Source organism: Rutilus rutilus (genome assembly GCF_951802725.1).
Source record: "Rutilus rutilus genome assembly, chromosome: 17".
NCBI lineage: Eukaryota > Metazoa > Chordata > Actinopteri > Cypriniformes > Leuciscidae > Rutilus > Rutilus rutilus.
The window spans coordinates 17,497,223-17,513,717 of record NC_140230.1 but is presented as its reverse complement, the minus strand read 5'-3'; the positions used below and the strand labels follow the sequence as shown (position 1 = coordinate 17,513,717).

Below are 16,495 nucleotides of genomic sequence, written 5' to 3'. Positions count from 1 at the left end.
GTTGTGATCTGAGAAATGCATCAAAGCAACTGAGATAAACTATAAGACGTATTGGAGACCCTGCAGAATCACTGTAGACCCACATAAAAGAGTCACAGACCACATAAAAGAAAGTGAACACAAACTGCCTTTTTAATTTGAGTTTCATATCTGTGGGTATTTCATTAAAAAAAAAAATAATTTAAACATTAAAAAATGTAAAAAGGACATCCATGGTGAATTTGATATTGTCACAGTGTGTGTGGGTGTGCTGCCCAGAATTTATGTCAGGTGAGTGTGGATTGCATCAATTTGCTCCTGATCTTCAAAGTACAACGGCACAGGAACTTGTTGGTGGAACACTTTTGGAAAAAGTGTCAAGACACTTTGATTTCTTTTGGCCACTGATGATGGACTGTGCAGAGAAAATTGAAAATGACATTAAAAACATGTCCATGTATGTCTCTGTAAGTCATTTATTTACTAGAGAAGCTATTGGTTTGGAATGCAGTTAAAAAAAGAGATGGGTGTTTATTATAGTTTATACAAGTTTAGAGAGAGAGAGAGAGAGAGAGAGAGAGAGAGAGAGAGAGAGAGAGAGAGAGAGATTTTCATTTCCTTAAGTAGCTAAAGCAAACACACACCTTTATGGGATGCAAGTTAAAGAGAATTTGGTAAAGACAGAGTATGATAAATCCCACATTAAGTGCACACAGCCTACATTTTAGTCCAGTTCAGTAAGCTATTTTAAGAAAAATGTATATTTAGATATCAATTAGATAGTTAGATCATCTCATTTATAAGAAACAACTCAAACCAGAAAGGAGTAAACATAGTCTTACCAGAAGAGGCCATCTCACGCAAGATAAAGACAGGCAACAAAAGAAAATTTAAAAAAAAAATTAATTTTGAAAGTGAGTAGAGAACACTATAGGGCAGCTAAACTTACACGTGCTTAGCTAAGTTTAAGCCAGACAGAACATCAACCTGACCGTCCAGAACTTTTTGCTCTATCAAGCTAATCGTTTATAAATAATAAATGTTGCATCATTGCTAAACAAAAATAACTTAGATTATTTAATATACCTCAATTCGTGTCGCTGTACAGTCTCCCCCTACTGGACGCATCTGGAACAGCAGGGGCGTAAAACTGCCTGGGGCGTAGATCAACCGGCTCCAGTGCTGCGTTCCAGTCCAAAATTGGCATGCCCTTCACTTGCTAACTTCCCTCCGTCTCGTTCACTCGGATGTACGTCATTGCTTACGTTGCACGAGTGCCCACTACTGGCGGAAACTGCAATGGGCTGAACTGGAACGCCCTAAGCCCTTGATCACTTGGAACAGAGCCCGTCTACATTCTCTGCTTGGAATCAGCTGTGGAGTTGATTTATTATTTACATTTTTTTTTTTCCTGTAAGAATTTGTTTAATGCAGCATCCAAATGTTTATATGTGTGTTTGGGTTGTTTTAAATAAAAAAAATATAATTAATATATCATATGAGTTGTCTGTTGTGGTGGTGATTAGACGACATCTGTGGTGACGTCACAATCGTACTGCATTGTGGGACATATTGGTGCCTGAAGTGTACATTTGAAGTAGACTCGCTCCCTCGGTCAAAATCGAGGGAACGAGGGTCTGTCCATATAAACTTCCCTCGTCCACTTCACGAAGTGGAACGCACTTCAAAATGGCGGCAGGGATTCCCCCGAGGGGAAGTGCTTAGGGAAGTTCGCAAGTGCGTGTCTTAAAGTGGACTGGAACGCAGCACTGGTCTGCAGCCTCCCCCTACTCGAGAGATCCATGTTCAAATCTATGAGTATCCATATCCAGCGCTAGGTGGCGCAGTGAGCTGTGCACTCTATATAACTGTCGTTTATCATTAACTGAAAACTGATGTGAATAGTTAAGATGATTTGAGCTGCAGTTTCTGACAAATGAGAGCTCGATCATGATGGTTTCTCATCGTTTATACTGGACGCTGTGGCTGTTTTCGTGTTTTAGTGAGACTTTTAAGAAATTATTTATGCTGTTTTATGCTCTTTTAGAAATTAATTATGCAAATTATGCTGCGTGTTGAATTTCTGTATAAAATAACACACTGGTGAGAGCTTGATCATGATGGTTTCTCATCGTTTATACTGGACGCTGTGGCTGTTTTCGTGTTTTAGGGAGACTTAGAAATTAATTATGCTGTTTTATGCTCTGTTGTTAGAAATGAATTATGCAAATTATGCTGTGTGTTGATTTTCTGTATAAAATAACGACACTTATTGTAGCTAATTATATAACTGCAGAAACGTACAAGTCTGCCTTTTAGTGAAATTGTTTTTTTTTCCCCCATAGGACAATATTCCGGTCAAAATCTGCAGTTTCCTGAGACGGCTAATGGAGCAGTGGGAGAAAGCGTGCGGCTCGCCCCTGATAAACCACCCTCCTCCACATCCATTCATTCAACTCAATGGACTTTTACTTCAACTATTATAATTACAGTAACATCTGGTGTACCTACAGTAAACCCCGCATATGAAGACAGAGTTCGTTTTGACAGCAACACACTCGCTCTGGAGCTGCAGAATCTGAGACTGAATGATTCTGGAATATACAGACTCACTGTAACAACTAGTGATTTCAAGGAACATACAGGAGAAACTTCACTACAAGTGTTCGGTGAGTGTGTTGCTGAAACTTGGTTCAGCGTTTGATCATAAATTAGGCTATATAGGCCTAAACGATTATGACAAGGAGATGGTTAAAGAGGTGTTTAATAATTTGTAAACTATTTTAAAAGAAACATTTAATAAACAGTAAGCTATGGATGTTTGAAATGGCATTGGAACAGTTTAAGTGGCTAACAAAAGAAGGCTACTATGAGGATTTTAAAATAATAATTATAGGCTAGATATGCACATGCCTGCTTTTATTCGCAGTGAACTGGGTGCTAATAGTGTTCGGCTGGCCACAACACTTTAAGTTTTTGAGCCCAATTTGCACCCCCTAACTATGGTGATTCAAGGCTTGAAATCCTTAGAGGGTTGAAATAGAAATAGGGCTAGTTGTAACACACTTGTTTTAAATACTTCCACACATGCTAGCATGACGAAACTTGGTGTATTTACTAGTTGCCATATCAACACTATATAGAGAAAAAATTGCGCCAAAATTTTTTAAAAAATTGGAAGATATCCATAGACATAAATTTAGCATCTCTATTTTTTGTGTTTATTTAAAATTAGACAAATCTGATATTATTTTAATCTCCAATATGTTATTTAACAGTTGAGATAGTTCTTTAATGCTTCGCTAACTAGCAGAAGACACTAGCCGGGTTTAAATCCCAGTTGTGCAGGTGGGGCATGTTGTCACACTGCGTTACAATGTGCCCCTATTAGAATATGCTATTATATTCTATACTTTTATTAATTTTATTGAGAAAACATGAGAAAAAGGTAAATAAAGGTAAATAATTCCTAATTATTTATTTGTTTTGAACTATGTTGTATAGCTGTGTTTTCCTGTGTTCGTAGTCAAAATGAGTTTATATTTAATTATTCAAAAATGCCATTATTTTATATGAAAAAGTTAATAATTGTATTTTATTGAGAAAATATTTTAGTTTGTCTTGTATATTTTTTTTTATTAGATCAGATAACATTTTAAGCTGTCATATGGTCATGTTACAATGTGCCCCTCACATGTTAAAATGTACCTAACCTATGGGGCATGTTGTCACATTTCACTTCCATTCTTTTGGGGTATATCAAGAAAAAAGTATATACTGTATTAATAAAACAAACCCACATAATTGTACTAGACGTGGGAAATTAATGTGGGAAAAAATACTCTGAACCATAAGTAGATTTACACAAACTGAGAAAGTAAAAAAAAACGTTACTTTGTGCCCCGCTCTCCCCTATGTGCGTGATTTTGACACTGGGGAAATACATATAAAGCAAATTTGCCTGTGTGAACGCTTTATATAAATACAATATAGGTAGGTCTAAATCCGGGTGATCACTCAATGTCAATTATATCGTCATATCGTCCTGCCATAAAACCTGTATATTTTTTCTCAGTGTTTATTTAAAAACATCAAATTATGCATAATATAAGATGGTAAATATTTAATTGATGAGTTGTCAATACAATATAACAATACAATATATAGGGTATGATTTTTCCCCCCTGAAATTCAGCATACTGACACAAAATGATAACTGCAAATCCAATGCTGCCGGCCTGCCCCTCAGTCTTTCTACCACTCAGTGACCGCAGTCACTCCGACCGACGGTGATGTCATCATTGCGCATACCCAAACTTGGCAGCCACAAACATGCCATGCCCGTGAATTGATGAATCTCGCTGTGGAAATGTTACAACAAATACAATCGACAATCCGGACGAATCTTCTAGTGTGCGCATTCGGAGGATTATAATGCTAAAAATTGTTGAAACTGCCCACAGGTTTAAAATTGTTTAAGATTTGAAAATCGTAGTGTGTCCCAGACCTAATATAAGACAGTAAACCAGACATGCAGCGATCAGTGTTTTGCCCCAATAAAGTTCCCTGGTTCCACTTAATATTAAATGCCTTTAACTAATATGTACTAGCATTTAAATGAATAATTTGATACAAACCACTTAGTCTGTACATTCATGTTTTTATATTGTACATATATATTTATAAAATACCTGCAAGTAATTACAGCTGTAATTAATTTCTGTAATTACATCTATAAATACATTACCGCCCCTTCCCTTACACCTTACCCCATCCCGAAACCTAACCAGACCACCAAACCTGTCCTTAACTTTATCTAGGCTATATCCCACCTCAATAGCAGGACAAGTGTTTTGCTATACAACATAAACACATGAAATCTAACAATGATTTTTATGCAAGTACATAGTAGTCAGGGTTCGAATTACGGGGGAGCTAAGGGGAGCTCGGCTCCCCTGAAAAGGACCTGGGCTCCCCTGAAAGCCTACTTTGAGACATTTAGGGGGAGCTCTAAAACACTGTCCATTTTTTTGTGTCGCATATAGATTTTGATTTTCTGTACATTTTTTGTACATTCTGTACAAGGGAAAACTCCTTTTCTCGAGAATATTGAAGCCTTTATTTTAAAACGTATTGCAGCAGCACAGGCGAGAGCATCAGAGCTCGCGCGAGCGCGCTGATGGGCTGTGCTGAGGCAACTGCACAAACCAATGGCGAGAAAGCAGAAGCACGCGATCCAATAGGAGCGCTTGGCGACCTGCCAGACTCTGCGCGCCAAATAGAAGAGTATAAATACAGAGAAAACTCGCCATATGACAGATCTAATCGACTGAAGCGAAAACACCTGACGTGAGAGAAATAGCACGGCAAGGCAACGCAGTACTCGTTCCCTTATCTCCGAGGTAAGGGAACCGAGGTTACGTAAGTAACCAAGTACGTTCTGTACTGTTTACTGTAAAACTATTGTTTTAAATGCCCGAACATGCACCAAAAGCGTTAAAATCAGCCAGGGAGGATCGGAAAATAGGGCTCCCCCGAAAGCCACTTTGTAATTCGAACCCTGATAGTAGTTAAAGACACTATATAGTGTCATATATGAGATGTGAAAAACTTACTGACAAAAGAGAAACACCGAAAAATTTACATTAAGCATACAGAATTCAATGGTTAATATATACAAACATTTAAAGACTAAACAACTCTTAACATTACTAAGCAAGTAAAAGTGACTAAATAAAACAAAAGCAAGCTGTAAATAATTATAGCGATTCTACATTACAGTAGGTGCTGCCACATCACAGTTATTTGCAGTCATAAACAAAAAGTATTTGAACTTCATAATAATACTAGGTAGGAGTGCACTTTTAACTAAATTGTAATAATCATTTCCAAAGATTCTACATGCAGGGATGTCGGTGTAGTGCATGGGATGGAAAATTATGCCTGTTTGTTATGCAACTGACTAATATTTATAAGAAACAGTAATTTGTGAAAATATGCACACTGCAAAATCACAACTCTTTTGCTATTTTTACAAATGTTCAGTGGGTCCTAAATGTGAAAGACTAATTTTAGATCGAGTGTACTTTATTTGTTCTTTCTCTCTCATTTACACAGAAAAAATATCTAATGTCAGGCTTATTGGTCCAGAAGAATTATTAATAGAGGGCAACTCAACTGCTAGCATCACCTCTGAGGGAACTGGCAGCATCACCTCTGTGGAGTGGATGAAAGATAACAGTCCTCTGTCTCCTAGCAACCGCATCATCTTCTCACCTGATAACAGATCAGTGTCCATCAGTCCAGTGCAGAGATCAGACAGTGGGGAATATCAGTGTACTTATAGAAACCCTGTCAGCTCTGAGACGGCAACACACAGCCTGATCATCAACTGTGAGTGTTAAACATTTAAACATCAAGATGACTTGAGCTCAAACCTGATGAAATATAGACATACTTCAGTGCTCAGTTTGTCCCTCTGACAGTGAGTCTCTTGTGTTTGTTCTAGATGGACCAGAAGATGTTTCTATTGAGGGTCCGAAAGTGGTGAATTTAGGGGTTCGAGTGTCTCTGTCTTGCTCTGCAAATTCTGAACCTTCTGCCTCATTCATCTGGAGGTTTAATGGAACAGACACCAGTGAGACCACAGACACTTTCACCATAGTGAAGACTGACGTCCCAGACAGTGGAGATTACGAATGCACTGCCTCGAATAGTGTCACAAAGAGAAGTGCCTCACAAAAACATGCTTTACTAGTTAAAGGTAAAAAGATAAAACTAACCTAAAATGTGTTGTCACTTTTTGATAATCAATGCTTTGATCTTAATTTGCCTATTAAAGTATGTAATATTTTCAAAAATGTATGTTTAAAAAAATAGTAATAGGTACTTTTATGACATTTTGTATTGCTTTAGATTATTTTGGATAAAATTATTTGCATAAAAGTCTGCTACATAAAATAAATTAAATACACCCATTCGGTGTACATTTCATATACCTTCATAATGCCTGCTTAAGTTTTATTTAAGTTTTTTTATTACAGTTTTGGTACAGGTGCATTACAGTAAGTATTGTGTTCAGTAGATTATGTGTTGTTTATCTTTATCTTAGTAGGTGGTGATGGAGGAGGAGGAGGACTGACAACAGGAGCGATAGTTGGGATTGTCATTGGAGTTTTAGTGGCAGTTGCAGGCATTTGTGGTCTGATTTTCTATTTAACCAAAACCAAGAAAATGTGAGTAACATGATCTGTTTCTGAATGATGTGCAATTATAGTGACTTTCCCTAAAATATGTCAATATGTATGCAGGTCCGGTTGTACAGGGGTGCTAGTGGGTGCTTAGTGCCCTCAAAGTAAGAGCACCCTTAGTTGAAACTATTATAGTAGCATATTGGCAAAACAGATTTGGCCAACTGTATTCGGTACCCACTGATACGGGTATGCTTTCAAATGCTGCCATTCTATATGTGTGTTTGCGTTCTGATGAAGGTTTTGCAACCTTGAGAATTGTAGCAAATCATAAACATGTCTGTTGAGAGACCAGTCTTGCCAAGCTACCTTGAAAATACAAACTCAGAAGGACACAAGGACACAGAACATGTGTCCATCACACATTCACACATCTTTGTGTGAATTTAGAAGTACTGTGATCTTGTTGCTCAACTAACCATACCAGCATATTACAAGTAGCAGGAAAGCACTGCCCAATGCACAATTAATAACACATAACATCACAGATGTCATTCTCTCTTAAAACATCGCTTGAGTGAGAAGAGAAGTTTAAAGCTTTCAGGTTGTCCCCCTAAAATGACTTCAGATATTTCTAATTGATATCAAGAACACAGCCAGCTACTTTAATGTGTTATTTGTAGTTCATTTACACGACAACAGCGTTTTGGGGTCCTGAAAACATGAACTTGGGTTTCAAAGTGTAATTTATTTTTAACTATACCATTATCGTCTCTGTGTAAACTACAAAAATGTGAATTTGTGAAAATGATGACGTCATGCAGATGCATATAACACAAGGTGCATAGTGTTTCCATACAAAGTGACATCGCCAACTACAGGCTGCACAATACAGCATTTTTAATCGTTTTAGCAGACCCGTGTGAAGAGGGATCATTTTGACAATGTTGTCCTCTGTATGCGAAAAACACAAAGGAAATACTTTTCCATTTTTTAGTACACTGTTGTCGTGTAAATGTACCCAAAGTTTTCATTGTCTGCATATGCCTGTTTTTGAGTCATTCATCAGTTGTCATGGTTTCAGAATAGTCCACACCTGTTCCCTGTTCTGTTGATGATCTTTCTTCTTTAGAAGAGTTCTCTTCTGTTCATTGTCACTCATTGAAGTTACGTTAGTTGTGTATGCTATCGCTCTTTGTGTTTATTAAAAGCGTCTATTTATCGTTTGTTCTGCGTCACGCATCTTCCTTGGGATTTAACTACATGGCAACCCATGACAGTGGTAAAATAAAAATGTATATAATTATATAAACAATGTATTATTATAACTATTATTTTCAAAGAGTTCAATAGGTAAAAAGTAAAGGAAGTGTGCTCCAATAGCTTTGGCTGTGGTAATGGAATTGGTACTGAGAATCCTGTAATTGTACTGGTATATTTACCGACTACTGAAATTTTGGTATTGGTTTTGTGACTAGTATTGTTAATAATAAAATACTAATTTGTTATACTAAGTTAGTAACACATGCCCTCATAATATTTTTTAAATGCTGTTGCATAATTATTTATAAAAGTACTGACTTGTAAACTTGTAAATCTCCCACTGAACATCACTTTTTTTTGTTATGGAGGTACTTAGGAGCTGTTTTTTACCCATTACATGAGTGTAAGGTCCAAATGGGGGTTTCCGGTAGGACGGGTGAAGGTTTTTGCGCATTACTGTCTTTCCTTTTACGCAACACAACAAGAAAAAAGTGAGCGAATGTTTAATTGTTCTTTTTAACTCTTTAATTATATTTTACCCGTTCAAATTAGGAAACTATGTCGCTCAGAGGTCTTCTGTTTAACGCGGGTCTCACGTTCACAAGCCATCAGTTTTGGTCACCAAAGAGAGGTAATTGCTATATACCTGAGATCGGTCACATTCATGGTTACACAATCAAAGATACTTTGGTATAGCACCCGTGGAATTGCATACACTTGAATTTAACTTAACGTTTACTTCAGTAGAGGTATGGCCACTATTACAGATATAAGCCGACCAACATTACTTCTCTTATAATAGCTTTGGATTGGCCATGCTGCGCTTTCCCTCGTACACTTATCTAAAGTAACATTAAATTAAAACAGAGGTAAGACACACCCAAATTTAGATTGGTCAAGCAGCATTTGCTGTTCTAAATGGAAATTCACTTCTTGTCTTTGCAAACCAAGTACACTTGAATTGATGCCAAATATTAGTCGTCACTAATCTGACGCAAAACTTGCGGGAACATACGAATCCGTTTAATCTACTTGGGAAAACAATTTCAGAGTCAGTCAGAATAAAATCAAATGTTTACAATTTATTATGTCAGGTAAATGTATCATGCCAATTTCATAATCAGTTCAAAGATAATAAATACAAAACATCAAATGCTCTGGAATAAAGAGAGAAGATGCGAACCTGACATTCTAAAATACATGATGCGGAGTGCCTGCATACACTCTGCATCACAGGCTAATTTGAGTTACAAATAGCCCTGAGCCTCTTGTTGCATTTCTTTATATAGACAGAAACTTCTTTCACATGGAAACATTTGCTAACAACGGGAATTTGCATTCAGATTTAACACCTTTTGGGAGCAGAATGCCATTTGCCTGGAAGACACACCCTCCTCTGTGTGCGAGTTATCTCTAAACTCTTAAGAACTTTATTACCTTTTGGTTTACTTCTTTGGGAATGAGACCTTTGCACTGAGACATTTCAAATGATACCAAACATGTGTAATACTGTCTGATAATTATTCACATTAAACCATATAGATTATTGGGTGAATTTTGGTGATCTCAGCATGAGAGAGAAGGAACGGGGGAAGAGGGAAAGAGACATAGATTAGGATGGTTCTGAGGTGAGACTGGTGCGTCTCTCAAATGGTGCACAAGAGTGAGTTCAAATGTTAATTTCCTTTGTTCTCTCAGAGAGTTGCCCTCTCTTCCAGTTTTTTCCAGTCTTACATGAGCACTTTAGAGCACCCACACTAATTTCAGAAGCACCTTCAGTGATTTAATTCTGAAACCGGGCCTGAATTTATCTGATAATAAAATGATTTCAGCAAAACAACTGTAATAAACTGCTTATTTGTGAGACAAAAATGTAGTACAGATTAACAACTAGTTGTAACAATGTATTTGTGTTCACACTACAGCCCAAGTCTAAACCTTCACAAAAGTGGACGGCCAAGTGGAGGTATGTTTGTTATTTATTCATAATTTCAAAACAATTAAGTTCTGATTAAAGCAACACTACTGACTTCAACAATTATAGCAAGATTGACCATGATACTGTACATTCCATAATAGATTTCAGATGATCTATTCATATTACAGATGAATCAGAACATATTTATTTCAGTATCAAACTTATTGAATGTTTCTTTCTTTAAGCAGCAGCAGCACAAAGCAGACAAGAGCCTGTGAGTGACTTTCAGTTTTTCTCATCAACCATTTTTGGTTAACCATTACATTCACTGTAAAAAAAAATCTGTTACATTTACGGTAAAATACCGGCAGTTGTGGTTGCCAGAAATTTTCTGTAAAAAATACGGTAGCAACTTTTCAGATTTTACAGACTTTACTTAAATTTACATTAATAAACCATATTTAATTATCTGATGTAATGTTAATTTACTGACCTATTTAAGTATTTATATCTGTTTTGTACCATAGTAATACTCTGACAACCACCAATCACAGTTGAGATGAAAATCACATGATGAATTAAAGCTCATCACAAGCAGCTCTTTCACAAGAAAGTTAATACTAATAAATAGAAGCTGCACAGTGTGATTCACACAAACACTAAACACCATCATGGTAATACACGTGAAATTTTAAAAATGCAATAAACATTAATTTAACAGCATTAAATGTAACATAAACCCTAATGTCATAACTGATTAGAAAAAACTAAGAAAACTATGAAGAAACATATAGTTATTTCAACAAAAATACATCAAATGTGAAGTGTCACGCAGGGAATTGTGGGAATGTCAATTTACGTTTTTTCAATGTAAATTATACAATGACTTGTTCTTTTTCACTTCCAAAAACTGTAGATCTATCACAGTTGTTTACCGTATATAGTAAGGAAACTTTCTCTTAACCAATAAACAGTTTTTCACTGTAGCGTTTTTACAGTCTTTGACCGTTAAAATCACGATTTTTTTTACAGTGTTTTATTCTCTAAAACTAAAAATCTGATGTGAAATTACACATTACAAACACTTAAAGGTGTTTTTCAGTGGTAGTAACTGTTATTCAGTTGTTCTTCCTCTTCTGTCTTTTGACTCTTTTATCTCATAGAGGTAATTAAAGAGTTTATGGCTTTTATAGCAGGAGGGATGTGTGTATTTTTACTGTCAGCTCAAAAGGACTTTAAGCTTTCAGAAATGACTGCAGTGAGCTATGTATATTGGCATACAGGGCGAACTAGGCGGTTGCCTAGGGCGACAAATGTGTTGGGGGCGCGGACGCACTCTAGTGTCGCCCTATCTACTTCCCATATTAATCATAAAATTAGAACGAAACGTGAAATAAAACATGTTTATTAAACATGATCAAAGGGCAAAGGGCGCCCCCTCAACCACACGTTTAATTACTTGTCAACCTGATTATTAGATTGAATTATGATTTTTGTCGACCATTTCTGGATTGGCGGGGGCGGGAGGGTTGCGTTACGTTACGTTAGGGAAGTGCTCAGCTGCTGTCGCATTGATCGAAAATGAAGCGGTCTAAACCTCTGGTGCACAGGGACGAAAACGGAGAAAGGAAGAAGATAAAAAATAAAGCTCAGTATAGAGTAAGTCTTCTCATCTTAGCTATTAAAGGTAGGGTAGGTAATCATTTTTCAAAAAAAAAACATTCCAAATTTGTTTAAACTGTCTTTATATACCAATACATAATTAAAATGTAAGTACTCTGAAAAAGAAAATATAAAAATCGAGTGACTGTAGACCTTTTAATCTGCAATAAACACAGCTCATTATTTCCATTCACTTCCACCCCCTCCCTTGTGAGCTCCTTCCAAAGCCACGCCCCCAAAACACATGAACGCGCGACGCCAAACGCTCAGGCTGGAACAAGACGCATTTATTACCTGAGACGAGTGGAGAGGAAGGAGCGCAGTACATACAGTGACATCATGTCAGAATCACATGTAATAAAATACCTAACTTTATCACTATGAATATAAACAAATAAGATTTCTTTTAGTACTCACTATCAAGCTAGCATATCGATAATGGTAAAGTTTCATTCGGTAACGAGCTATATTTATAAGGCAAAACTAAAAACAGGTTGCATTGATACACGTTTTTCCATTACCATCAGTTACACTGTGATGAAGGTGAATTTCGTGTAAGATTCATAACATATACGGTGTTTTGCATGTAAGAGTTTCCATGATGAAAACATTGTTGACTCTAATGAAGACTAACGTACACTCCGAGTCCGGAGACAAGTAAGTTACCGCATCGTCGGTTCGAGGACAGGTCCGGGGTTGAGGGCGAAGCAGAGGAGGTCGTTCAAGAGTGCGGGCACGGTCCGAGGAAGTAGTTTTTGCCTTGTTTGCCTTCGCTGACTGCATATGCAGGTGCTTTGAGCTGAATATTTCCGGGAACGGTGACATGTGATGAGTGCACGCAGGGCAGCGCGCGCAGTGGGGCTCGGGGCGGGCACGAGACATGAAGGCATCTGATTGGTTCTTTACATTCGCACCGAATGGCAGTGATTGGTCAGAGTTTTTACTGTCCTGCAGCTGCTACAGAGGTCTGATTTTTTTCATTCCTTTTTCTAAACACATAATGTATTGACTACTATCAGGATGGAAGGACCATTTCACCCAGTATAAAAAAAGTGTTTCTGAACAGGAACACCTACCCTACCTTTAAGGTGTCCAATGAAATAAATTTACTTAGTATTGTAGCCTACATCACCTAATATTGGACGTTTCATTGCTGTCACTAAGCTATAGTTTGCTAGCTATAGTTACTTTGAAGGTGAACAGAAATGGCAGAAACAACTGTTAATATTTTATTATTTGAGATAGAACTAAAAGAACTTAAATATTTTAATTTTGTAGTGGTACATACATTATCCATAATAGCACATTTGTTTGTAGAAGGTATAGTTAAACCAGTTTAATGGTCATAATTTGCTTAAATTAATCCAATTTGGTAAATATCCTTGAACATTCTTTGTAGAATTTGTGTAGGCTATAAACAATTTACAGTTGATTCTTCAAGTCATAATTTGCTTGTTGAAGTGTTGGAGTGACTATTAGAGCATTTTTGTTTGTTCATCAATGAACATTCTTTGTAGCATTTTTGTATGTGCAATTTATTAGAGTGTATCATTTAAGTAATATTTTGCTTGTTGAAGTGTTGGAGTGACTACAGGTGAAACTCGAAAAATTAGAATTTCGTGCAAAAGTTCATTTATTTCAATTATTCAACTTATAAGGTGAAACTAATATATTATATAGACTCATTACATGCAAAGTGAGATATTTCAAGACTTTGTTATGGCTTACAGCTTATGACATATCAATTCATATCAATTCTAATTTTCTGTGATTTTGAATTTGGGGTTTTCATAAGCTGTAAGCCATAATCATCAAAATTATAACAAATAAAGGCTTGACACTTATCAATTTTCTTATTTCTTATTTTCTTATAAAGAGCGGGGGGGGGGGGGGGGGGACTCAATCTTGCCTAGGGCAACCAAAGGGCTAGAGCCGGCCCTGTTGGCATATATTCAGTAATTTGGTTATCATGATAATTACCACTGTTTAATAGTGACACTTCTTTTTCACAATTTAAATATCAGCAACAAGAAATGTTTTTATCAGGTGTTTACCTAATTTGACATCATCATTGTGTATGACATTGTAATTTAACAAAAACAATTGACTATTTGTAGGAATTGAACTATGCAGACATCAGCCATTTTCAGAAGGCTGGTGGAGAGAGAGTGACTCTGGGGAATAATAGTGAGCCTAGTACAGAGTATGCAGAAGTCAATTCTGGAGCCAAGTCAAAGGCTCCTCCACCTCCCTATGGAAGTCAGGTGAGCAGTTTCGTATAGTAAATGTAAATCTAATCCCATTGTAGAGCACCATATGTGTACGTTAGCTGCAATAAAACTGTAATGTATCATAAAACAAGTGCTATTTATTCTGTCCTGCAACCATGCTATAAAACAATAAGGAAGTCATTCGGTTGCTTTCTTTTATCATATGCTTGTGTAACGTCTCCCTTCAGGTATCAAACCATCCTTTGCGCAGGTGAGGGAGTGAAGACACTGAAGTCTACTGCACTGAGTCTTCCACATATTGCACATTTACCACATTTTGTTTTACTTCTTTAATTTAGCTTTATTTTGCTGAATGTTGTTGTGTAAGTGAAATGTAACATTTTTAGTTTTGAATGCAAGATGGCCTGTCAGGCTGTGAAATTGTTCTATTTTCATAATTATGATAGGGAAGACAGGGGAGGGTGGTAACACTTTTTGCTTTAACATTTGTTGGTCAGGGCTATTTATCTTAAATTTTAATGCAATGTTCCCAGATTTATCTGATAGAAATTGATGTTGTTTCGAAATATACAACTTGTTTTGAAATCTCTCTATTGTGAAAAATAATGTCACAAACAAAATGATATTACAACATACCATCTACAGGAGTGAGTTGTAACAGTATACGTGGGGTGCAACTTTATAGTGAAAGCATGGATATCTGTTTAAATTTTGCACATGCATTTATATATTTTCATTGAAATGAAATTAAATAAATGACTGAACAAAAACATAAAACATGGGCTTTCACAGGTGTCAAATATCAGCTTATACAATGTCCTATTTTGTTACAACCCTTCCCAGCTCAGAGATGACAGTTCCAGTTAAACAAGAAGCTGCGGATTCAGATGAAACATGTTCTGTCTATTAACATACATAAACCTAATCGCAAATCAAATTTTGTAGTCAAGTGTTTTATTGTGTGTGTATCAAGTGTTGAAGTCAAGTCAATTTTTCTATCTCAAATTTATCTTCAAATTTTTACACAGAGACTTACAACTTCTACTGTCACCTCAATAGGATGGTGGCCATGTATGATTTCATCCCTGTACGGAATTTGGTTAAACTGACCGTATTACAACTCGGCCCTTGTTACAACCATCCCTTCTCCCACAGCATGCCTTATAGCATATGACTGAACAACATCATATAAAATATCCACTGTTTGTGTCATATGCACCCCCAGTGCCTTTTAATTTAACCATTGATTCACACTTGATAATGTTCCAGATCATTCAAATTGAAACTGTGACAAATGTTCAGAGCAGAGGACTGTGCTCTGCTATTGTGTAGATTGTTATTCGTCTTATCTAAACAGTCCATAGACATTCTTCCTCTAAATGTTTTATATTTATAGGCTAATGTTTAGCCATCACACTAAACAGTTTCTCAGAAACCATCAGGTACATCCTCATTCTTTCTTGCACTGGGAAAATAAAATAACTGTGATAGTGGGTAATTAAAAACAGAGGTTTCATGACTAAATTCACCTTTAGACCTGAACACAACGTCACACATGGAAAAGAAATGAGGAGGCAACATTTTATTCTAGTCATAAACAGTATAAGCTTTGGTAAAAAAAAACAAAAAAAACATTATATGGCAGTTTTATTGTCTGAATGTCTAACTTGTTCATTATCTTTTACCAAAGAATGTGATATAACTACTGTTTTGTTATTTATAATTTATGTAAACTTCAATGACTTTTGACAGAGGCATTTAATTTGTTTAAAATAAAGAGTTAATTTATTGCTCATTCTACCTTTTGGTTCTGGTTTTCAGCTCTTTTGTATATTTATAAGGTCACATACTGTATTTTCCCCTCATGGTGTGATAACAGAACCGCAACTGATAAGGATTTATCAAGGCAGATGTAATGAGTTAAACTTTAACTTTGATTGTGTGTTTTATGTTGACGAGTGACCTAAAAAGTATCATGGATGAATTCTGAACAATGTACAAGGTATATATTGTATGCCTTATTCATGCATAATGTTATTTCATTAATACACTTACAGTTTTTTTCAATCGCTAACAAGCGCTTTCAGATACTTTTTCTAAACTCTTAACCAGTGATGGGAATTACGGCGTTATAAATAAACGGCGTTACTAACGGCGTTATTTTTTTCAGTAACGAGTAATCAAACTAATTACTGCTTCCTCTATTACAACGCCGTTACCGTTACTGTCAATAAAAATGCGGCGTTACTATA

General features: G+C 36.3%; 1 protein-coding gene across 5 annotated transcripts; it reads left to right on the top strand.

Moving 5' to 3' along the window:
• The first annotated feature begins 1,870 nt into the window (after positions 1–1,870).
• On the top strand, positions 1,871–16,038 carry LOC311306945 (cell adhesion molecule CEACAM6-like). Of its 5 annotated transcripts, none has more exons than XM_084435596.1 (9): positions 1,871–1,981; positions 2,325–2,648; positions 6,097–6,372; positions 6,488–6,742; positions 7,091–7,214; positions 10,358–10,398; positions 10,599–10,624; positions 14,130–14,276; positions 14,471–16,038. In XM_084435596.1, exons 1-9 carry the CDS (start codon positions 1,930–1,932, stop codon positions 14,495–14,497), a joined length of 1,272 nt encoding a protein of 423 aa, XP_084291722.1. In that variant the 5' UTR covers positions 1,871–1,929; the 3' UTR covers positions 14,498–16,038. The 5 variants fall into 5 exon arrangements, with proteins under 5 accessions (XP_084291722.1, XP_084291724.1, XP_084291723.1 ...); XM_084435598.1 differs by having other exon boundaries at positions 1,874–1,981; positions 7,094–7,214; XM_084435597.1 differs by having other exon boundaries at positions 1,886–1,981; positions 7,094–7,214; positions 10,596–10,624.
• Positions 16,039–16,495: the final 457 nt, after the last annotated feature.

Excerpts from the sequence above, each read along its gene's own strand:
- LOC311306945 (XM_084435595.1), top strand. The coding sequence starts at position 1,930 with ATGATGGTTTCTCATCGTTTATACTGGACGCTGTGGCTGTTTTCGTGT. Across the intron at positions 2,649-6,096 it reads AACTTCACTACAAGTGTTCG|AAAAAATATCTAATGTCAGG; the intron begins GTGAGTGTGTTG and ends TCATTTACACAG. Across the intron at positions 10,625-14,129 it reads CACAAAGCAGACAAGAGCCT|GAATTGAACTATGCAGACAT; the intron begins GTGAGTGACTTT and ends GACTATTTGTAG.